This window comes from Poecilia latipinna, unplaced genomic scaffold, assembly GCF_001443285.1.
Source record: "Poecilia latipinna isolate Pla-1442-1.1 unplaced genomic scaffold, P_latipinna-1.0 Scaffold31, whole genome shotgun sequence".
Lineage (NCBI taxonomy): Eukaryota > Metazoa > Chordata > Actinopteri > Cyprinodontiformes > Poeciliidae > Poecilia > Poecilia latipinna.
Window position 1 is genome coordinate 114,065 of NW_015112647.1, and position 23,984 is coordinate 138,048.

The window sequence follows — 23,984 nt, forward strand, 5'->3', positions numbered from 1 at the left end:
CGGGCCGGATCCGGCCCGCGAGCCGTAGTTTGGGGACCCCTGTTATAGACAATCTGACAGTGAAATTTTTACTTTTTCATTAATATTAAGGTATTATTGACTAAAACAAGCTCCTATATACTGCTGAAAGGTTACTTGCAAGCTCATTTTGTCTCATTTCAAGTGTATTAACATATTTGCACGGGAAACTAGACCAAAAACACACAAAAAACATTTTACATTTTCAGTATCATACGATTCAAACTAATTAAAAAAACGTTTCCCCTCCTCACCTTTGGTGGCGCTGCAGTAAGAACTACTGAAGGAGCGACATAAAAACCTCAGAAGAAGAGACTGAGCACAACTTCCTTCCCAAAATGTAAATAAAAACGGAGTGGCCTCAGAGTTTAGCGGCTTTAGGGTTCCTCTTTATTTTTATTTTTATTTTTTTATTTTATTTTATTTTATTTTTTTTGCAAAAGACCGCAAGCCATTTCTCCCATTAGCGTTAGACTCTCGCGTCTGTGTTGGTTGTCTTTACCCAGAATGCCCTGCGTTGTAGTTTGCTTCCTGTTTTTGGAGTGTTCTCCATCAGCTCGCATCCACGTGGAGTTATTATGGTATGTTCCAGTTGTACACGGAACTGGGAAATTACGACTTCTTAGTTAGAAAAATCAACTATAATGCCTAACCGACTCGGATTTCCGCTGGGAAACTGGGAGCGACTCCAACTACCACCAATTACAACTTGCCAGGCGGGCTTCACGTTTCGATACGACGCTCCTCACATCAAGAGCAGCAACATGTGGTGGAAACACGTTTCTTTCACAAGACATGCAAGTAAGAATGCCTCTAAAATCAGTGTTAATGTGGCGCCTTCAACTCTAAACTGAACTAATCAGAACTGGTGTCTGGAAAGTAAAATTTTAATGTCTCTAAGAGGTATTGCAAATAATGTTTACGGGCGTCGCCATGTTGAAATTCCAACATCTCAACTGGAACGATGTTGCCTCGGGTCTAACGTCAAACCCAGACCTGGGTTACGACTTCCCGGTTTACCGGAACGCAACATTAGATGTAATTTTCGTCACCCAACTACATCAGTGAGAGTCAATTTCAACATTTCGGATGAAGTATGTGGCGAGTTTTACTCAAGTCATTTCTCTAGAAGGTTTCTGAGATTAATATCAAAATGTCTGCGTTTTTTTACTTGAAAGTTTTCGACTTTTTAAACAAAGAAAATTAACTTTTTTTTTCAAGAGTTTATTTCCTAGCAGATTTTCAACTTTTCAAGCTCAGGAATGTCCTTGTTTTTTCTAGAAAGTACGGCGTGGTACTTCTTCAAACAGAAATCTGAGAGCTGAACATCCAGGTAGGCAAACTTTTTCAATGTTAACTCTAGAAATGTAGCAAAAGATTTCAGCAACCTAGTAACTAAATGGTAGAATAAATTGTACCAACCTTTGGGAATGATGGGACATTGAAGGCCTCAATGTTTCTACGAGGCAACTTTGTGCTGTGGGGATGAGGCGGTGGGGGGGCGGGATGCGACGGTGGCCCATGGCGTGGAGGTGGGGCGGGCGGCTCTGCCATATCCGTCCCACTGTCCCTCTTCTGAGGCGCCTTTTCAGCCTTCCTCAGCTTCCTGACGCAGGCGTACTCCGCCGTCTCCGGAGGGTGTGGGGGAGACATGACCGGGGCCTCGGGTTCGGGCAGCGCTCCGTCCACCTCGCCGTCCGGGTCCGGGGGCGCCGGGGTGTTGGCGGGAACGGCCGGAGGGGCCGGAGTGTCCGTCTGCCCGGCCCTGCCTACCATGGCGTAGAGGGCATCGTCAGTACGTGCAGTGGAGGAACGTTGGCCCACTTCTGAATAAGTGTGCTCGCTGTCCTCTCCAGTCCCAGAGGGGATCTGGGGAAGCTGCCTGCCTTGAGAACGAAGGTCAGAGTTAGACCAGTGGCTGGGCAGCGGCAGAAGGTCCATGCTGGCTGGACGTTTCTTAAGATGCCTCCGCAGGGCTCATGCTGCCGCTATTATACTCTCTGTTCAGCTGACACCCTCCAGAAAACAGAATTCACATCCCTCGATTGACTGATCCTCAAAGGGTTTATGAACATCGGAGAAAGAAAATCTGACAGTAGAGCTGAAAACGATTAATTGAACAAATCATGATTAATCAATTATTGAAATAATCACCACCTGGTGATGTAGCGGCCCCCTCCTGAGAAGATGGGGAAGTGAAATTAAAAGACTAATGAATGGGAAAAGGAATAGTTCTTAGTATTTGAAGTAGATCTGAAATGATTAATCACGATTAATTGATTAGTGAAATAATTGTCGATCTAATTAGTAGTAATTTGTACGACTGTATTTTTGTGTTTTTATGATGTAAAGCACTTTGAACTGCCTCGTTGCTTAAATGTGCTACACAAATAAAATGGATTGGTTGGTTAATCGATTAATCGCTAACTGGATACAGTTAGTGATTCACCTGTTTCAAATTCTGTAAAAACAAATTCTGTAAAAACAAATGTCCTATTAAACACCTTTGTTATCCAATTATTAATAAAAAAAAATCAACAAATTGACTGTGTCTGATGTGACACAGGCAGAGCTGGAGATCACCCAATTATTAACATGGCCTTTCTTTCCCATCGCCCCCTTCTGGGAAGATGGAGAAGTGCAGTTAGAAGTCTAATCAATAGAAAAGGAATAGTTCAGAGTATTAGAAGTCAGGCTGAAAAGCTAACTAAATAATTGTCAACTAATTTAGTAACAGATTAATCGCTAGCTGGATAATACAGAATCGTGTCACACAGGTAGAGATGAAGTCGCCCCAATCTTTTCTAGCGCCCCCTCCTGGAAAGACAGGGAAGTATTTGAAGTAGGACTGAAATGATTAATCTGATGAATTGATTATTGAAATAATCGTCAATAAATGTAGTAATTGATTAATCATTAACTGGACTACACAGACGCTTAAAAAAGCCATTTGCTGAAACAAGCTTAGAGCAGTAATAAGCCCAAAATGTACAAAAATATGTAGATTTTGCATCTAAGATGAAAAACCTTCCTTATCTGTAGATATGTTCAACCCAGAACTTAGATGTCATTTTTAGCTTCACCTATTTCAAATTAAACACCTTTGCTATCCAATTATTAGTTAAAAAATCAACAAATTGACAGTATTTTTTAGCTGCAGATGCATCTTTTGCTACAAATGATCAAGCGTACACTAAAGGAATGTTGTGGCATTTTAGGCAATAAATTTATTTTCTTATTTATGAAAATAATTGCATTATTTGCGTCTTTTAATATATTCCATATCTAGTAAAAAAAAAAGGCTAAAAAATCTGAGAGTATGCTTATTCTTTACCCGATTAATTGATTAATCGTCTGAATAATTGACTACTAAAGTACCCGTTAGTCGCAGCCCTGTCTGAAAGAGACAGTAAACTGGGAACTGACATAGATGTTTGAGTATAAGGATCCAAACTGGCTTCATCACTCTGCAGTGGAAGCGGGACAAATATGAGGCAGGACATATGTTTCTATCTCTTCAAATCCTCCTGGGCGCCTGTCACGGCGCCCACAAACGCAGCTCCCTGTTGACTCCGATTGATGGAGCTCCAGGAGTCGCCTTGGCGCTCTGATTCGTGTCTTTGAGAGAGAGATGCTCATAAATTAGGTCTGAACAGTCTAATTAAGTAAAGCTCAATCTTAACTATGATGTGAATTCTGTTTGCGGGTAAATTTCTCGTCTTATGTCCTCAGATTTTCTCAGATTTTAAGGGAATTTGGGCCAGAACGTGTATTAAAGAGTCCAGGAAACACTGCAAAGACCTTCAAACTCAAAGTTTGGTGTTTTTAATGGTTACAAATAAATGATACTTACAGTGCATACCCCGATGCTTTGTGTTCATGTCCCAAAAATCAACTTGAATGACACAGAAATTATTTTGTCATGCAGTTGAAACAAGAACAATAGTTTCTCCATGACAACAATGAGGTACACTTTACAGGAACACACAACAAAGTTTACATGTGAGAGATGCACTCACTTTTGCCATTGCAGTTCATCTTGTTCATCTCCGTGTCAGATTTACTGATGGACCGCAGCTTTGACTGCTTGAGTATACCCTGAAAACACACACAAACCAACAAGGCTAAAGAAATGTTCTCAGAATGATTTTGGTGAATTATGTTAAATTACATTTAGCACAAAATTCTAAAAATTAAGTTTGGTTGGTTATTTCTTTGTTGTAACGATATGTTTTGGCAGTAATTCATTGGAAAGCCTTCTGATTTCTCCTTAATTGGCACAATGTTTGTGAGGAAAATGCATTTGTAGATAGAACTGAGTATGTGGGTCACAACTATAAAACCATGAAATCTTCTTCACTAAGCAGCTGGTCTTGGTGCAGTCAACTCTGCAGTTAACTTGTTTTGAGCTTCTGGTAACCCAGGTACTATAATGGTGACTAAAGGTGTTTCCACACCTGATAGTCCAGTAGATTTGGTTTGATTTGGGACCAAAACTGCAACATTTGTTACATTTTCACTTTTACACTACACTGTCAAAGAACCGAAACTGTTTGAAAAACCCATTTCCCTCCTCGCCTGTGGGGGCGCTGCACCACTAACTACTGAAGGAAACAACTCAAAAACCTCTGAAGAATACACCATCTACTTTTCCATTGACCACATCATTGCACAATTTGACATTTTGAAAATAAATGTTCTAAATGGGAACAAAACTTGTTTTTCGATTAAAAGTTTTGCTTTGGTATTTTTTTGGCTGTATTGAAATTGTTTTATTTCACAGAAACGCAATGGAAACACTTTTTTCACAGGTGATCATCAGCAGGATGTTGCAACCAGGAAGTAGCTGGAGGATGATGGTGTGCCATGTTTTTAATGTCAAACGTATTCACGTGTAATTTCAGTTGCATTTTTATTTAAATGGAAACAGCCCAATTGCAAAATTGTTTTTTCGACATTAGCGGAATATGGGCAAAGTTTTGCGCGCATTTGTAACGGAGCACAACTTTCTTATTCACAAATATTTGCCATTGCAGGATTTCTGTTTCATCTTTGGTAAAAGATCATGAGACATTTCTCCTGCTAATGTTAGACACATCGGTTTGTTTTGGTTGTATTCACCCAGAATGCCTTGCGCTGTCGTCTTTTGTTGTTAACTTAAAGCCTGCAGACATGACCTGGTGGGTCAGGAGAGCAGAAGAGGACAGTGGCTGATTTTTAGACCTTTGCTGAGGAAAATAAGATCGATGGATAAGATTGGCTTCACATACAAGTATCAGCCAATCACCAATCTCCCAAAATTAAGGAAATCGTCTGGCCGATAAATCGGTGCACCCCTACTCATAATCATTGTTACAATAAAGAAATATTAAATCGTTCTTACTTTTTGTCCTAAATTTACATGTGCTGGCTGCAGTCCAGTTGAGATATTCTGATTGTTTTGATACCTACCATGTCCATGAGGCGGTGTTTTCCACCTTCACCGGGCACATTGTGCGTCTTCCCCTTCCTGTGATAAAACACAGCGCTTTGTCATACAGGATGCAGATCTGATGCTCTCTGATAGTGTGCAGCGTTTGTGCCTGAGTCAATTTATTTATTTATTTTTTTAGTACAAAGCTGAGTCATTGTACGACTGCATTCAAGAGAACGGCACTGATTCACATTTGCACATATGCCTGCCAGTGGTGGGAGTAGCTAAGCACATTAAGCCAAGAGCTGAATGCATTTCCAAAGAAGAAATGATTGTTCATTTACAAATAATGTTTCTATCTCTGAAAAAATCTGACGATTCATTACAACTCAGTCACAGCAGGGAGAAAAAAATTTATTTTTAACAAAAAAAGAAAAAGAAGTCTGGCAGAAAAAGCCAGGAGTTGTAGGGTTGATAAATTGTAAGTAACTTAACTTACAGCAGCTAAAGAAGAGATTTAAAATAAACATCTTCATTACCAGTCTGAGGAGCAGCTTTGTTGGTTATTTCACAGCTTTTTTAAAGCATTTATCTTTTTATATTTCTATGTATCTGTTAGGCATGCCAGAACATGAGTTTGATTTGACCTTTCACCTCCAATAGCTCCTACTTTCCAGATTACTTTGAACAGCTTTGCCAAACATTATATATAGTTGCAGATAATTTTCACTCAACCAGGCAATGTCCCAACATTTAAAAAACACGAGCAGTCTGTTGCCAAATTCTTTTTTTAAAGTGTGCAGTATTCAAAAGGTCGTTGTCTGAGTTAAATGTTTACATTATTATTATTTGGTTTAAATCCAAAAAGCTTTAAATCAAATCGTAACTTTCAGTGATGCAGATGAATCAAGCTTTGAGTATGAACCTCTTCTTTTATTTTCAGCCTCAGCCATGATAGCTAAGACAGAAGTGAAAATGTTTTATTTTTTAGCTGATAAGAAGTCACTCTGTTTGAAGATAAAATGGTTTCGTCACGTCAGGAAGAGTATTCTTCTGCAGCTGAATTATAGCTTAGGCTGCGTTCACACTGCAGATCTTGATGCTCAGTTCCCATTTTATCTTAAATAGAGCTACAACTAATAATTATTTTAGCTATCGATTAATCAATTATTCTGACGATTAATCGGTTAGTCAGATAAAAACATTGACACATTCTGCTGATTTTTCATTAAATGATTTATAAACAATATTAAAAATACTTTAAAAGATGCAAATAAACAAATAATTCCTTTCATTTTATTGCCTAAAATGAAATAACATGGCATTCCTTTAGTGAATGCTTGATCATTTGTAACAAAGGATGCATCTACAGCTAACTAAATACTTTAACATCAACAAAAAACAGAGCTTTTCTGTTTGATTTAATATCAATACAGTGTAGAGGTGATCTGTTGGTTAATTTTTAGATTAATTAATGGAAGGAGCTGATTTTTTTATTTATTTTTTTAAGAATCAACCAAGTGAAACTAAAACTATGCCACTTGAGGAGTTCCTGCTAGAGCGTACTTACAGACAAAGGAGGTTTATTTTTCTCAAGTGCAAAAAGTTTTTCTTTTGTACAGTTTTATTTTAATATTTGCTCTGTGTTTTTTCAGCAAATGGCATGATTTAAATTATTGATTCATGATGATTAATCAAATTAATCGTTTCATATTGTGAAGTATTTTGAATTAATAACTTAGTATGACTACATCTTTTCCGTATTTGGAGTACGTATTATTCCCACCTCTGGTGCATTTTTAACTAAAAGTGGATTTCCAAGCAGTGGTTAAAATGCATGGATCATGCAGTGTTGCTCTCACCTCTGGCAGCCCACGCAGAGCACCACAATCAGGATGGTAACAACAAAGGCTGAGGCAGCAGCGATAGCGCCCAGCAGCAGGACCTTGCCGTAGGGAGGAGCCGTGAAGTTCAGCCCGTCCTGCATGGAGGCCATGTGGGAGCACTGGCGCTCACTTGCTCTCACACACACACACACACACACTTACACCCTTACACTCATGCACGCAGCGAAGTGCCACGGTCTCACTGGGATCTGCAGACACAGAGAAGGGCTTAATTACAACGTTATCTGACCTTTCTAAATCATTACGAATAAGGATGCAAGTTATCGATGGATGAGTTCATCTCTAGAGTTGACTGATATTATCTATGGACTAACAGTTCATTCATAGGCGTCCATTTTCTTAAAAACCTGAATTTTCTCTGATCAAGATGGCTTTTCATAACATAAAGGGCTAAATTTTTCATAATATCCTGAATTTAAAAAAATCTAACAATTATAAAATATTATGGATGTAAGTTATCGATTAATGATCTTATTGGTCAACAATTAATTGATAAGCGTCTATGTCTTAAAAACCTGAGTTTTCTCTCATATCAAGAAAATGAAGGGCAAAATGTTTCATAATATGCTGAATCAAAAATTATTGATTGACTTTTGGCATCGTCAGCTGTATAAAATACTTAGTGACTAAACAGAAAATTCTGTTTTTCTCACATTAAATTGAAGAAGTATTTATAAAATACAACAAAAAAAAGATGAAGAGTAAAATATGTGAAACATTTCCCCATGAACAGAGAGATATTCATACAAAAGTATCTTCTGTGTTTGCTCTTGAAGGAAACTTCGCTCCATGAAGTGAATGGGCTCTTTGCACCTCAGCTTCCGCGTTCGGGGTAAAGCGGCTCGATTGTTTCCGATCCAATACAAATATCATTTACATTAGGTGCTTGCAGAGCTTGGCCAAGGGTTGTACATCGATCCGAAGCCCCAACAAGTCAGCTGGAGAAAGGTTTTAAGATGTTCGCCTCGTTATACATTCACTGACACGAAGGTGAGTTTTACTTAAACTTTGTGGCTAACATTAACGTTAGCTTATGTTAGTAGGCAATATTCTCGGACATTGTTCTTGTAAAATGTGCTATTTAAGTATCTAAACATTCTAACGGACAATGTTTTTATCTTATTTTCAAGTATATTATGTGTGTTTATTGTCGTTAGTGTCACAGACTAACGGGGAGGTTACGGTTCGGGCTTTTAGCTTCCGAAGCCTGACGGAGCTCAACAAGCCTCATAGCTTAACAGTAGCGCAGCTCTGGTGTCAGAGATCTGGTTCAGCTGTTCAGCTTCAAAGTTGCTACTTTTAGAAAAATATGACCGTGTTGCTTCATGTCTCCGTGTTATTTCGTTTTATTACCTTTGCGTGTTTCTTGTTCAGAGCTCAGATAGGACGGTGTTTACAGCAGTATGTACAGGCGGATCAGTTGCTCGGCTGTCTGGCTCTGGTCTGCTGTCTCGTTCCCATATACTCGCTTTTTCAGGGTGAATATAGAAGTGATTCCATGGAAATAACTCAGGGAGGCTCCTTTATTTACCATGTGTATCCCCGGTAGTTTTAGGCTGATCCGGAGTGAAGTGAAGGCTGCAAACTTTGCTGTGCGGTGTTAGCTGGTATCGACAGATATTTACAAGCCATCTTCTTAATTCAGGATCGCTTGGAAATTAACGAAAACTTAAAAGCCCATTATATTAGGAAGACAACAATGTTCATAGTATTGCATTTTTTTGCATCTGAAATACGACTTAGTCTTTTCTACCAGTCGTGGTAACTCAAAGCGGAAACAAGTGAGCCGCATTAGCTCCTGGAGATGTGACGTCAACGCCTTAGGCGCAAAGAGCCCATTAACTCACCACAGCGTCATGTTAATTTTTTCTGTAATGGCCTCCGCTTTTCTGTCATCTCCTCTTCCTCTTAGCACATCAATGATGTATGAATGAGAAGCTAACACTGCTCAGCCTTACAGCTCGGCTAAATGAGCGCTATTACGGTGATAAAATAAGTTTATTTTAAAACTTAACCGCAAAAAGTGCATTTTCATCCCATACGGACTTCGTTTCGACCGTTTACCTTTTGCCGTTATGCTACGGCCCGCCGCCATCTCTGTTTTTTCATCAACGGCTCCGTTTAAAATTATCAGCGGCGCCCTCTGCTGGATGGCGGCCAAACTGCAACACTAAAATAAGATTTAAACGGACCTATTAGTTAACTAATAAAAATTAATCGTTTGCAGCCCCAAAGCAACCAGCATTAAAAATGTCCTCTCTGTGCTGCAGGCATAAGGAGAGCAGTGGTTTGAAAAGAAGGACAGTCTGATTTTCCATCCAGCACAGGAGCAGTGAAGTGAATAGACATCCAGCCTGAGGCCCCTGCTTCTGCTTTAGCATGTTTAGGCATTACTATGTCACAGTTACAGACATCAACAGCACAACTCCCCACAAACACAAATTTTCACGTGTTTATTTTCAGCAAACCAACAGTAAAATGATGCCTCTTTGGTTGAATCTGGCTGAGGGAAAGATCGCGGAGTCGATCTGTTTGTCACACAACTGTTGATCCATATGGGTAAATAATTACTCCCTCTTCATTTGAACCGCTGTAAAACCAACAAACATGCATCGGAGCTGCAGCGAGTCAGAGCCGAACATGCCAGCAGGCAGAGGAACCTGAAACATTGACGGAGACGAGTGTGAAAGCAGAATGAGCATACAGAAACATTTCGCCTTTCTTCCCTCCCCCCAACTCTCTGCTCCTCGCCGCCTGCCACGTAATTTCTTCTGGCAGCGTAATATGTTATAAATAAACAACAAAAAATACAGAACTGCACCAAAAGACCAAGCAAACAAGTCTGATCTCTGTCAAATCACGCCATCTGTCTACCATGACACTGTGTTTTCATGTGTGTTTCTCACTTGTCTGTCAGAGCCAAGACGGCTGCGTCCTGCATAAGGACTGCCTCAGATCAAGCTGCATATCTTGTCTTTCTCTCAAATATTTATTTTGTTCTTAACTGACTACAGTTTGTATCTTGTCCTTTAAAGCATCTTTCTTAAGGTATCAATTTAGAGCAGCCTCCATGTTTGTTCTGGTATTTTGGTCTTTGTCAAAATGAGAAGAAGAAGAAGAATGTTGATAAACTAAAGTAGAGGTAATGGCTCAGTCAAAGTAACATTTAAACATGTTGTGTTGTTTCAGTGTGATACCAGAGAAACGTTTTTATTTCTGTCCCAATATCACAAATGTAAACATGTGAAGTTTGCTAAACTTTAGTGGGACTTTAATTGGAACCACGTGTTTTAGTCAGATGATGTTAAAATTGAGTTTTACTACAGCAAATACAGGCAGGAGGGTTTGGAGAAAATCAGTAAATTAGTACATGAAAAAGCTCCACATGCCCAGACACGTTAATATTTGAAACAACAGAACCTTAAAAATAAAAGATCGTTTGGTTATTGAACGGGATAATGATCCAAACAGACGGACGGACTAAATGCTGTAATTCTGAATATTTTCCCATATTTTTTATCAGTTTCTCCAGAACAGAAAAATATTTAAATCAAAATCACAGATTTTTTTCTCAGACTAATCAAAACCTTCAGCGATAGAAAAACATCCTCTGGTTCGTTTGACGCCGTCTGACAACCAGCGACTCTTCTTCATCTCCTCCCACGCCGTTACTGTCACAAATGACCGAGTAATCTCAATTATTTGGATCATGTCTGAACAATTATCAAGGCTGTCTTCATTCACAGGCATGAAGCGGCGTCTAACGCCAACAATAACAGGTTATCATAACAAATTCACAACACAGACACTACAAAATGTCATATAAGAAGATAATGATGCAATCAACAGGAAATGTTTTATAGTCTGAGAGGCAGAGTTTTATTGGCTTCATTGGCATCTATACATATAATACACTTATTCTGGATTTTATCACCAACCATAAACACTATTTCCTGATTGCTAATCAGACGCATCCTGGATAGAAACACTAAATATAAATATAAATATATAAATGTATCAAATCACAGTTGTATTGTTTGCAATATCTCAGTTGCAAAACACTGTTTGGTTGTAATGTCATTCTAAGAGCCTGACAAAACTCAGAAAATAGGAGATTAATCTCACAAATTTTTCAGAAAAAAATCTGACATTTCTGAGTTTGAGAAGGTGAAAATTTGCTATGAAATTTTGAGATTAATCACAGAAAATTTCTAGAAAAACCCTCAGATTTTTGAGTTTCAAACATTTTTTTTACTTTTTGAAACTGAAATTCTAATTTTTTTCTAGAACATCTCTGAGATTAATCTTAAAATTTCAGATTTTTTTTCTAGAAAACTGTGCTTAAAAAAATGGCTCCTTTTCTCGTGTTTTCTAGAACATTTCTGAGATCAGTTTAAACATTTCTGGATGTTTTCCAAGCAATTTTTCAGCTTCTGGAGCTCAGAAATGTAATTTTAAAGGGAAAAAAAAATCTTTTTTTTTTTTGCTGAAATGTACTATTTTATATGTGTTTTTCTAGAACATTTTTTTAGATTAATCTCAAAATTTCAGTTGTTTTTTTAAACAAATTTTCATTTTTTGGAGCTCATAAATATCCTTGTGTTTTTTTCTAGAAAATGTGTGGTTTTATCCATAAATGTACTCCTTTTTCATGTTTTTTTCTGGAACATTCTGGAACTAGGTTTTTTCCAGCATTGTTTTGACTTTTTGTAGCTCTGAAATTTTCTTGTTCTTTCTAGAAAATTTCTGCAATTTATCTCAGAATTTCTGAGTTTTTTTTCTAGAATTTTTTTTTAGCTTTTTAGACTCAGAAACGTCCCTCTAATTTTTAGAAAATGCCTGAGCTTTTTGTAGAAATTCTCTTTTTTTTCTATCTATAGCTCTAATATGTTGTCATAAATAAGTGAAAATTTCATGACAATAAATGAAAATTCTTACCATGAAAAAAAGAAAACTTTCATTTTAAATGATATAATCAGCCACACCTATTTGTTGTTGTTTTGTAATATTTCATCTTTATAACTGTTACATCACAGCATATAAAAGCAAAACTAGCTCTCTGTTAGCATGATAAACACATTAAAGAGACGGTGAAAGTTTGCTCTGCTGTTGCGGGTTTGCAGACTTTTTTGGTAATTTGCATTTCCCTCAGTAGACATCCAGACATGAATCCAACTGTTCCCAGCATGAAATCTAATTTGCAGCAGATTTCCCACACAGGTCTGTTCGGTTATTCTGTGCACGCTGATCTGAGCTTCCTCGCTTTGTTCAGGGAATCCTAACAAGCGGGAACACAACAGCTTTGTTTTCTGCTTCAAATCACTTTGATTATCATCATTACTATTATTATTAAGCTCCATGAATAAGGGACATTTCAGCAGCAGATGCCCAAGTATTATAATTAATTTAAAAGTATGATTTGTAAAAGTGAATATGTTTTCCCAGCATGTCTATCAAACTTGTTTTAATAGCTGTAGCTGTCTGCGGACTGCTTTAAATGTCACGGCGGAGAATCCATCATGCACGGATCATGAAAAGTCTGAAATATCCGGCTGGATTTAAAGAACAATATGCATCTTTTCTCGACCGTGTCAGGATAATTGTATCTTTGCTCATTTGACAACAGAGCTGAGTGGTGGAGACAGAGAGGGTAATGAGAGAGAAGAAAGGGGGAAGGTGGAGGTGTGGAGGAAAAGAAAGAAGACGGGAGGAAGGAAGACATGTGTAGGCGTCGTGTGGCAGGTGTTTGAAGATGATGAGAACGAGATGTCACATTTCCCAAAGAGGACTCCATTCCCTTACTTTATTCCTTCCCTTTAACTTACTTTACTGCCTTGATTCTTTTCCTTTAATAATTTCCTTTCCTTACTTCCCATTCTCACTTTTTCCCTTTTCTTTCTTTTCCATCATTTCCATTTTCTTTCCCAATCTTTTCCCCTTTCCCTGTAGAACATTTCTTTTCCTCTCCCCGTTTTTTTCCTGATAAACCTGAATTAAATAAGTTCAGTCTAATTTTCAAAGGTCGCCTGAAACTGTGCGTCATTTAATCTGAATATAAATCCAGCTGTTCTGTGACGGCGCCAGAGGTTTGTTAGAAAATATCAGAGAACAAGAAGCTTTATGAAGACTGAAAACCACAGCAGAAAGGTCAAAGGTGAAGTTTAAAAAACTGTATCTGAATGACTAAAGTTAAATCTTTAGTCATCATAATCTTTCATCTGAAAATGAAAGATTATGCTTGTAATTGTAAACCCTAGAAGTGACCTGTAACGTTTCCTCGAACAGATTGGGATGGATCTACGAGCATTACAGGACATGTTCAAAATCATTTTTAGATAATCAGATATTAGTTTGCTCTATTCAGTTTGTTTTGAAATGTTTTAGGGCGTTTTGTCACTTTAAATCTAAACAAAATATGCTGCTGGCCACGCCCCCAACTCCACTTTCGCACATGAAAATGGCTGTAAACAGACGTGCAATTGTCCAACCATACATCTTTGAACAGCATTAGTGGAGCCTCCTCCACAACCAACAAGGATCCATTAAGTGCTTTCTGAATGGTAAGTTAAGAACAAGACACTTGTCTTTTCCAGCAGCCATTGTACAGCAGTAAAACCAGCTGACCAAATGTGCTGGAATTCAGCATGGTTGCTAGGTAACGGGCTGGGCTTGACTGGGGTTGCTAGGTAACAGCGCAGTTCCCCTGGAACGTAACTCAACAACTGGGAAATTCTTGAAACGGCTCATTTTTCAGACACCAAAAAACATTAACTTAATGCCAAAAAATGTCAGGGTGTTTTTTTGTATTTTTGTTAAGCACATGGGTTTAAAGGAATCAGACGACAGGTTTGTGGTAACTCTGGAGGGGATGCAGAGATTCATAACAGGATAATAAATTGTTAGCTCTGTTCCCACAAACCAGGAATTTACGGAAAACTGTCTGGAAGTTTTCCATAAATTATCTCCACAAGCCATAAATGAGATGCAGCAAAACACTAAACTAACACAACATCCCCGCATGGTGGTGGCAGCATCATGCTGCAGGGATGTGCTGCTTTAGCAGGAACAGAGAAGCTGGAGAGAAGTGATGGATGGAGCTAAATAATCTGGGAGAAATCGAGTTAGAGGCTGAAAAAGACTAAATCTGTGTTGGGCCTCATTAATTATTTGTGTTGTTAAAAAACAAAACGGTAAAAACAGCCTTTGTTTAGTTTTTACTCACACACCACTTAAAAATGTTGATACATTTTGCATAAAAAATTCTGAATATAACTTAACTAAACGCATCTAAATTAAAAATGTTTAACATATTTACAGTTAATTGGTACATTTTTATTAATTGATTGTTAAAATGTTGAGGATCATAATGTAACTGAGAATTTGTGCTCCTCCAATCTGACTTTTATTTAAAAAAAAAACAAAAAAAAAAACCCAGACAAAAATTATAGTTTAATAATCAAATCTGGTAAACAAAAGGTTTGCAGCTACAATTTTACTAAAAATAATTACAGAACAAATTGACTCAGTGAACTTATAACAAATAAATCGGGTTTTTCATATTTTATTTTGTGAAGAAAATGTATAAAGCCATGTATAATTCTCTTCCACTTACTTCATGTTTTTTTGTTTGTTTTTTGTGGCTGTAACATGACAAAATGTGAAAAACTGAAAGCGTTATGATTCAAGGAAAGATTTACAATCAGGTAGTTAAACATGTTTCCCATCTTAAATCACACAAAGTTGAATTTCTGTATTTCTTTAATTGAAAGTCAGTCAAAACTAACCATGAAGCTTTCTGGGTATTTATCTCCTGTTTATGGAAATGAATAAATTAATCATAAAGGTAGCTGTTTGTTCCAGCTCACCTGTTGACTTGGATCCGTTTCATCCTCTAAACGCCTTGGGAGGAAGTCTGAAGCTCGCCAGACAGCACATTTGCTTGACTACACACATTTCATATCACATTTAAAGGTCGCCATAATCTCCTTTAGCTGAATGTTTATGGTTTTGTTCAGAATGCCGGGCGAGGCCTTGGAGGCAGACAAGCGTTTAAGGTGTAATCCTTGTGGAAAAGGCACTTTGAGGAACGCGTTTAGCCCTGGTAGCAGTCAGCGGGAGTTTAATTTTCTAGGAACATGTTCTGCGTTTACATGTGTTTTCATTATTAATAAAACCAGAGCCGGTTTGGAAACAGGGGGCCCGGCTCCGCCAATCTGCCCAGGTTTTCATAAACCACCTGGGAGTTGATGTGGAGCGAAATCCTCACCCTCCGAGTGACACAAATAACAGCGACATGGTTAAGTGTGTGTGTGTGTGTGTGTGTGTGTGTTAGGGGGAGGAAGGGAGAGCGAGCGAGAGAGAGAGAGGGGAGGATGCTATTGTGTGAGAATGTGAATTAGGTCAAATGTTTGCTTGCAAAGATTAACCATGCCCCTGTGAGGAAGAAGGCTGAAGCCTGCATGTGCAACTCGGGTCTGGTGTTTACAGCGCTGCCTCTCCAGCAAACACCACCGACACAAATACAGCGGCTCAAATATTAAAGCTACTGCTCAGACTTTTCCACAAAATCAATTAAACTCGCCTCAGACTTTAGTTTGTCACCTATAAAACAATGTGTGAGTAGCTGGGTTTCCATTACAAATGTGTGCAAAATCTTTGTCTATGTTCTGCTAATGTTGGAAAAATAAAATTTTGTAATTTCAATGTTTCCATTAAAGTAGAGATAAATTAAAATTACACGTGAATAAGCTTGCTCATAGAATAAGTCAATAAAAATCACACCAGTGATGGATGTAAACAGTTACATGAGATATACTCATTATTCAACGAGACGTCAGCATCTTTCTCAGGCACTGGAGCGACAAGCCCCGCCTACTAGGGAGCAGCTACGTATGCAGCGATTTGTCGATTTAACAGAAGAGCTATGGATTCATAATGTTCAACTTCTTTATGAACCGTGTGATGCTGGGAGAGCTCTGGAGCAGCTGTCAGAAGAAACGAAAACAAACCATCCTCCTTCTACTTCCTGTCGTCTTCATCGTTTCTGCCACTGTTAACATCTGACTGCTCGTTACATGACTGGTGTGATGCAAAAAAAGTGTTTCCATTGAAGTTTTACGATTTAAACCAATTTTGATACTGGCAAAAAACCAACTCATCATAGTGGAAATTTTTTTAAATCAAAAATCGTGAGTTTTTTTCGCCGAGTTCCCAGTAAGAAAATTTATTTTCAAAATGTCAAATTGTGCAATTAATAGAAACACAGCTATATATAAGTTGTTGTAAATCAGTAACTGCATTTTCATTACAAATGTGTGCAAAAATTTGTTGATATTCTGCTAATGTTGAAAAAAGGCAATTTTGTAATTGCGTTGTTTCCATTAAATAAAAAACCCAATTAAAATCACATTTGAATAAGTTTTTGAGGCAAAAAGTCATTAAAAAGCAAGACATGCCATGATGCTGCTACTACTTCCTGTCGTGTTCTTCTACGTTTCTGCCAGTAGTAACATCCTGCTGTTGATCACATGACTTTTGTCACTTTTTTGTGATGCAAAAAAGTGCTCCCATTGAAGTTTTGCGAAATACAACAGACTTATAGCTAACTTTGGCATATTGACAGAAACGTTATTAACATGAGTCTATTGTGGACTCATAGTCATGTTAGCTGTGACGCTAGTTCTCACAGTCAGCTCTGTACGGCTCCTTGCAATGCACAAAGGAATCCCCTCAAAGTCCAAAGCAGGATGGATTCATGTTTTCATGTTATTTACTGCAAATTCTAACTCCAGCATCTGAATGTTGCATCTAAAATTGAGACTCAACCAACAAGAAAAGATTTTTCCAATCTGTTGATGTCCAGTGTTGATGAGCCTGGATCTGGGTGTGGTCTTCTGCTGCTGTAGTCCGTCAGCTTCAAGGTCCGAAATGTTGGGAGGAGAAGATATTTAAGCTAAACTATTGATATCAGCAAAGAATGTTGTCTCTGATTGTATAATCAAAGTCTAGTTTGTTAATCTAGAAACTCGGGTTTGCTTGAGGAGGTCTGATCAAACATTGATGCGGACCAAAAGTGCAAACTGGTCCATCTTAAAACCTCAGTTCAGTTGAAGTGAACTCTGTTGTGGTTCAAATGCATATGTGAACGCCAAGTGAACCGGAAACCACACCAAAAGCAGGAAGCAACTGCTAATTGGTTAATTGAGAAATTGGTCACTCTTTTAATAAAGACAAAAGACAAATTATACAACCACTAAAATCTGACACTACTCCATTTTTGTTTAGATTTCGTGAAGAAGGAAGTTGCATTTCTTCATGAAGAACCTCAGATGTCGTCTTCAGAGGTTTTCATATAATTTCCTTCAGTAGTTCTTGATGCAGCGCCACCACAGGGGGAGTGGGGAACAGGTTTTACAATTAATTCGGTTTGTTTGACACAGTGCCGTGTGAAAGTGAACCACAGTGGATCAAAATGTTGCAAATTTGATTTTCAATCCAACTGAGTGTACCAGACTAAGTTATGAAAACACCAATAGGTCTCGGTTTGGTTAAATGAACTCTGTTGCTGGTTCAAATGGATATGTGGATGGATGAAGACCAGAGAAAGCTCCAAAAGCAGGAAGTGGACTACAGCGCAGGGCATTCTGGGTAAATGCAACCAAAACAAACACGCATATCTACTTCTAGCGGGAGAAATGGCTTGTGTTCCTTTTTCTTTTACCAAAGACAAACAAGAAATCCTACAACCACTAAAATCTGATGCTACTCCATTTTTTTTATGGTGTTTAGATTTTTGTGCCTTTCCTTCAGGTTTTTGCTGCAGCGTCACCACAGGCGAGGAGGGGAACAGACGTTTCAGCGTGGAGGCAAAACAAAGCATCTGAACATGTAAAACATGTAATAAATGTTGCAGTCTTTATCACCAATCAACAGACAATCAGGTGTGAAAGCACTCAGTCAGCTGGAAATTTTAACCCTATTTTCAGTCAGAACTTGTGTCCTACCAGCGCCCCTGCTCAGTGTGTGTTTTCCTTTTTTCTTCATTTGCTAAAATAAAGATATTCACGCATGAAGGGCTTTTCTATGTGTGCGTGTCCAGGGAGGCTAGCTCATGATGGTAACAGCTCAGCAGGCATCAATCACACTCAGCCTGCTGGCTGGCCGGCTCGCCGCGCCTCTGGGCTCAAGCTGCAGCAATGCTGCTGACAACAGGTTACAAACCAGCACTCCACTGATGTCGACTGACACCGACCTCCATGCAAGGGGATTTTATTTTTTTCTTGTCTCTGGGTGCAGGTAGAAGCTTAAAAAAAAAAAAGAAAATCCATTATGATGCAGTGCTTATTTTCAGGGTTTTGCTTCACTGAGCCTGCAGCCCGGTTCCCTTTTCTGCCTCCTTTAATCATCAAAGCGTTTCCGATTAATTTCCAGATCAAAGTGAGGATGCTGTGTCCCCGAGGTCAGCTGGTAACTAACGCGACAAAGCCAGATTCCCCTCCACACTCCCTATTAATCAGCCACGATGGGGGTGAGGGGAGGAACGCTAAAGGAGGGTCCAACGTTAATGATCTTTATTTGCTCCACATTCAAACACACAGAGAGAGAGAGAGAGAGAGAGAGAGAAAGATCACCAGATCGCCTCCTTCTCATTAAAACACAATGAAGTTCTGAGATGAATGCGCGTTAAAACCCAAAATAAAGAGGCGATGCGGCGATGCTGAGGCGGCTGCGCACGTGTGTTTGTGTTGGATGAAGGAAACACAAAGAGACGCAGCTTACATTTCCTAGAAGAATAAAAGATGCTTATCGAGCTGAATCTATATGTACATGAATGACCCCCCCACCCCCCTCCTCTGCTCTTCCTCCTCCTCCTCCTCCTCCCTCCAGCCTGTCACACTCTGCTTTGCGCTATAGCAGCCCCCCGTACTCACTCAGCTCAGAGGTTTGGAGAGGCGCAGCATCGGCTCCGGTCGCTTCCTTCAGTTTCTGCTTCCCCTCGGACTGACTCAAGCTCCCTGCGAGCATAATCACCGCCAGACCTTCTTCACGGGCTTCACAGAGCGGGGATGCAGCGCACTTCATGTGGCATCCTGTCCGCGCACCCCCAGCCAAGAGGGGAGGCTGGGAAGAGCTCAACCTGCGCGTCCGCGTCCCCCCCTTTATCCTTATCCTTATCTGATGCTGCTGCTGCTGCTGATGATGATGATGATGCGACTCCAAAATTATCTCCGACTGCCAGGTTTCAGCTCCTCGGTCCCTTAAGCCCCCTCCATCTCGGCTCGCATCCCCTCAGCTCGGCTACCGCGCTTCCATGTGACACAGGCAGAGCTGGAGACCCCCCAATTATTAACCTGGCTTTTCGTTTCCAGCGCCCCCTCCCGGGTAGATGGGGAAGTGCAATTAGAGGACTAATGAATGGGTTGGAAGGGGAATGTTCAGATTATTTGAAGTAGGGTTGAAACGATTATTACTTATCAGTGGATTAATCGTAAACTGGACTCAAAAACATGCTGAAAGAACAACTCACTCAGAACATCGGTTATGCCAAAACTCTACAAAATATGTTAATTTTACACTCTAAGGGGATTTATTCTAAACAATTTTAATTTTTTCACGTTTTTGTTTTTCCAATAGGGTCTCAACTGCTTCTAAAAACAGCCCAAGCTTAAAAAAAACAATCAAAAAAAAAAAAAAAAAAAAGAAAAGAAAAAAAAAGAAACACATCCAGGTTTTGGCAATAAATTCATGTTTTATGGCTGGACAATAAGCTGTTTCCAAATCCTCCTGATTGTTGAGTCACATTCCAGGGCATTGCCCCGTTACCTAGCAACCCCAGCTGAATTCCAGCACGTTTGGTCAGCTGGTTTTACCCTGTATGAGCTGTACACTGTAAAAAAAAAAGTCTCTAATTTACTCTAAAATGCCAGCCGCTGTGGTTGCCAAAATTTTACAGTATTTATACAGTAAAATTTACTGTTAATTAGAGACTTTCACAGTGTACAATGGCTGCTTGAAAATACAAGTGTTTTGTTGTTGACTTTCCATCCAAAAACCACCTGCTGGATTATCGTTGGTTATACAGGAGGCTCTATGAATGCTTTTCAAAGATGTACGGTTGTAATACTGCTCATCTATTTGCAGCCATTTTCACGTTTAAATGTGCGAGTGTAAACACCGAGTTGGGGGCGTGGCCAGCACCAGCTTATTTGCATAAAAGTGACAGAGCCCTAAATTTTGAAAGGAGCTAAAAATAGAAAAGCTAAGCAGGTGAAATTTATTTTTCTAATAATAATTTTATGAAATGAACATATTTTGTATAACACATAGACTTATCCTAATTTGTTTAAAAGGGAGGGAAGAATAATAGGTTCCCTTTAATGTTGTTGCTCTGGAGTAATTTAGACTGAAATACAGAAAGGTTTGCAGCTAAATATCAATCAAAACACCTGAAATATTGCTATTTATTATTAAAATATTTGGTTGGAAGCAGAAAAGTGAAAGCACAGAGTCCAAAATGAATTAAAAGTATAATGAATATTTAATTAACAGTGAAGTTTGACTACTTTGACTCCTGCACACTGAAACTCAAATCCTGTGTCACCAGAAAACCCTCACAGTTTGTTTGTGACCTAAGGTGTGTTTCTTTTGGTCTAGTTTGGTTTTTTAACACCTTTGAAGCTTTCTGCTCCACCACTGTCCCCACCTGCTGGAGTCTTCAGAGCACTGAGGATGAGGAGCCACCTATCAGAAGGCAGCGGATGGTGTTGCTGTATGAGGGCCGATCCATGCCGCGCTCAGAAACAAACAGAGAGGTCTTTTGAAGGTCTGAAATCCAGTGTCCTGCCAAGAAAGCACTTACTTATGTGTACTGCATGCATATACATCTCCACATCTATTTAAAGGTGAACTACTGTGCTTCCCTGAACAGGCTAGGACAGATTTATTGGCTACACAAAATACGTTCATCACATTTTTTTTCATAAAATCATTGAGATTTTAGTCTGGCCAGGTTTATTTATAGCTGCTTTCAGAATAAGATACTTTGTTTTGTCACTTTAAATCTAAATAGACTGCTGCTGCTATGCTCCCCCAACTCAACGTTTACACTCGCACATGAAAATGGCTGGAAATAAATGCGCAATTATACAACCGTACATCTTTGAGAAGCATTAGTAGAGCCTTCTCCACACCCAACAAGAATGTAACATGTTGTTTCTTTATGGCAAGAAAAAAACAAGACTCTTGTCCTTTCCAGTAGCCATTGTACAGTACATGCAGTGGTAAAACCAGCTGACCAAATGTGCTGGATCTCCTCTTGGGTTGCTAGGTAAAGGTGCAGTGCCCATCAAATGTAGCTCAACAACAGGGAGGTATTTTTTTAACTGGAAGTGATCTGCGCCACTGAACCGCCATCTTAGTAGGCAAGTGCAAAGCAAAGGTGAAACCAACAAAATGACAGTATATGACACAAACTGCACTTATATGTATGTACTCATATTTTTCTGTAAGTTAGATAGGAAGGAGGTGAGAGCTAGTCCTAAGCTTGTGGCTTGTTTATTGTTGTCATAGCAACTCCATAGCAACTGCCATTAGTTAGTTAAAGATACTTACCAAGATGGCCGTCAGCTTCAAAGTTCCTGGAAGTTTGACGTCACAAGAGAACCATGTACAGAGTAGAATAGAATAAAATCTTTACTGTAGAAAACAATGAAGCATTTAACAATATATTCCCCAGATAAAAACAATGTTTCACTTAAAAATACATAGTCACTTATATTTGACTAATTCCTTGTTTAAAAGTTAAAAACAAAAATAGACAAGGTCAAGCTGACCTCTCAGCAGCCATCAGACATATGGCTATGTCTGATGGGTAAAAACAGTAAAAACAGATGGGTAAACAGTAAGCTCACTTAATTATTCAAAGTAAACAGTTTCTATGTAAGATTGCATCAAACACATTACATTTACGGACAGTCTGAGGCGTGATGCATCTGTTGTGCAGACCAATAGTCTCATCAGCTGTGTGTCGCTGGTCTCAGCCGATGGACGAGTCAGATGTGGCGATCTTGTGCTGCAGTAGTCACACATAGCTGACGAGGATGAGCTCGACTTGCAGTGGTGCCAGTCTATTGGAAACAAATCTCTTAAAATGCCTATGGTCCAATAATGGACACTGAGCCATGCAGCTACTGCTCTGCTGGACATCCCTGCATCCAACATCCCAATGGCTCCTGCATAACTTGCGACATCTGAGGTTTTATGACTTGTGAGAAATTTTGACATTTTGGGGCCTTTTATTGTCCCCAGTCCAAGGATTGTCCAGCTGTTGCTCATTTTGTCTGTTCACCCTCTGGACAGGCCCCAAACATGCACTGAGTAAAAAAACAACTCACTGAGTAAGGCTCACTGTCAGCAAGTTGGATTAAAAATTACACATAAATCAAGAGAAATACTACTTTTGTACAATAAAATGCTCATTTACAGTTGCTAACTGCACATGGCAACAATATTTGACATGGGGCGTTTATATTTTTGTTCAGTGTAGTTACCACCCAACTCTGATTAATATATTCTGTAAGTCCACTACAGAATATGTTGAGGTTCCCCCCACCGGGGCATGAATCACCCGCCATACCTCCCCTCCCCCTGCTCCATGCAGGGACAGCCTCCCGTGTTTTCCTCCAGAGGCTGAGCCGCACTGTATGCGTCTGGTCATGGAATTACCATTCAGAAAGCAACGCGCTTGTGCCTGAGGACAACTGGAAATCCGCCATTGTTCTCTCTCTCCATCGTCAGGCTGATCGGAGCGGAGGAAGATGGGCTGCTGCTCCGGAAGATGCATGCTGGTCCTGCTGTGCTGCGTGCAGCTGGTAAGAGGTTTTCATTTTTCATGCTGCATCATAAACACGTCACACCAGCTGTTGCTTGTTTACTTTCTAAAGCTGTATATAAAAAAATAATTACAGAATCTACATCAGAATGTCATTATTGTTCAATTAAATGTGCAGCTTTTTGCACTGCAAAAACACAAACTCCTATCAAGTGTTTTTTAGTCTGGTAAAGCACAATTATTCCGATGGAAATGTTTTGAAATAAGACAAAAGTAACTTTTCAGCAAAACATGGGACTTTGTTTTAAGTAGGATCTTACTTACTACTGATTGAAAAAAAGAAAAAAATATTTCAGTTTTTACAGACATTTTTCCCATAATTTGCCATACTTTTTAAAATCAATATTAAGGAATTATTGACTTAGAATAAGCTATGTACATCTTGCTGAAAAGTTACTTCTAAGTTAGTTTTGTCTTATTTCAAATGTATTAAGATCCTTAGAAACTAGAAAAATACTTGGTAAGATTTGATAGTTTTTGCAGTGTGGGTTATCACACTGTAAAATACTGACACTTTATAAAATATTCAACTTAAACACCTGTTGATTGTGTTTAATAACGCTTTACTAGAAAATATTGAGCTCTCAACACAGACGCTCACAAAGCCTAATACGTTAGAAACAATAGAGTTTTCCATCAAATTAACATTACTAAAACATTACCTGGAAAACCCATTAGCTGTTACTGGTTTGAATATAACAATTTACTGGTTTGCACAGTGTTTTTATATATATATATATATATATATATATATATA

The 23,984-nt window shown here is 39.0% G+C and overlaps 2 protein-coding genes and 1 long non-coding RNA gene across 7 annotated transcripts in view; 2 read left to right on the forward strand and 1 right to left on the reverse strand.

Moving 5' to 3' along the window:
- The window catches only part of LOC106952532 (verprolin), a 27,822-nt gene extending 8,135 nt beyond the window's left edge, over nt 1-19,687 (reverse strand). Inside the window, exons 1-6 of one of the 3 annotated variants that reach the window (XM_015040702.1) lie at nt 19,269-19,687; nt 7,294-7,526; nt 5,470-5,527; nt 4,038-4,116; nt 3,872-3,913; nt 1,441-1,904 (exon numbers count right to left, since the gene is read on the reverse strand). In XM_015040702.1, coding sequence (XP_014896188.1) covers nt 1,441-1,904; nt 3,872-3,913; nt 4,038-4,116; nt 5,470-5,527; nt 7,294-7,427 — 777 coding nt within the window. In that variant the 5' untranslated portion in view covers nt 7,428-7,526; nt 19,269-19,687. The remainder of the gene's footprint in view (nt 1-1,440; nt 1,905-3,871; nt 3,914-4,037; nt 4,117-5,469; nt 5,528-7,293; nt 7,527-19,268) is intronic. The other 2 variants (XM_015040716.1, XM_015040710.1) reach the window with 2 other exon arrangements.
- On the forward strand, nt 65-18,940 carry LOC106952571 (uncharacterized). Its single transcript, XR_001426015.1, has 4 exons — nt 65-819; nt 1,300-1,351; nt 17,874-17,985; nt 18,148-18,940. It is a non-coding gene; the product is annotated as an uncharacterized LOC106952571 (long non-coding RNA).
- Nucleotides 19,688-21,856: 2,169 nt separating the features above from the next.
- The window catches only part of nkain5 (sodium/potassium transporting ATPase interacting 5), a 15,611-nt gene continuing 13,483 nt past the window's right edge, over nt 21,857-23,984 (forward strand). The window contains exon 1 of one of the 3 annotated variants that reach the window (XM_015040790.1): nt 21,857-23,207. In XM_015040790.1, coding sequence (XP_014896276.1) covers nt 23,154-23,207 — 54 coding nt within the window. In that variant the 5' untranslated portion in view covers nt 21,857-23,153. The remainder of the gene's footprint in view (nt 23,208-23,984) is intronic. The other 2 variants (XM_015040775.1, XM_015040782.1) reach the window with 2 other exon arrangements.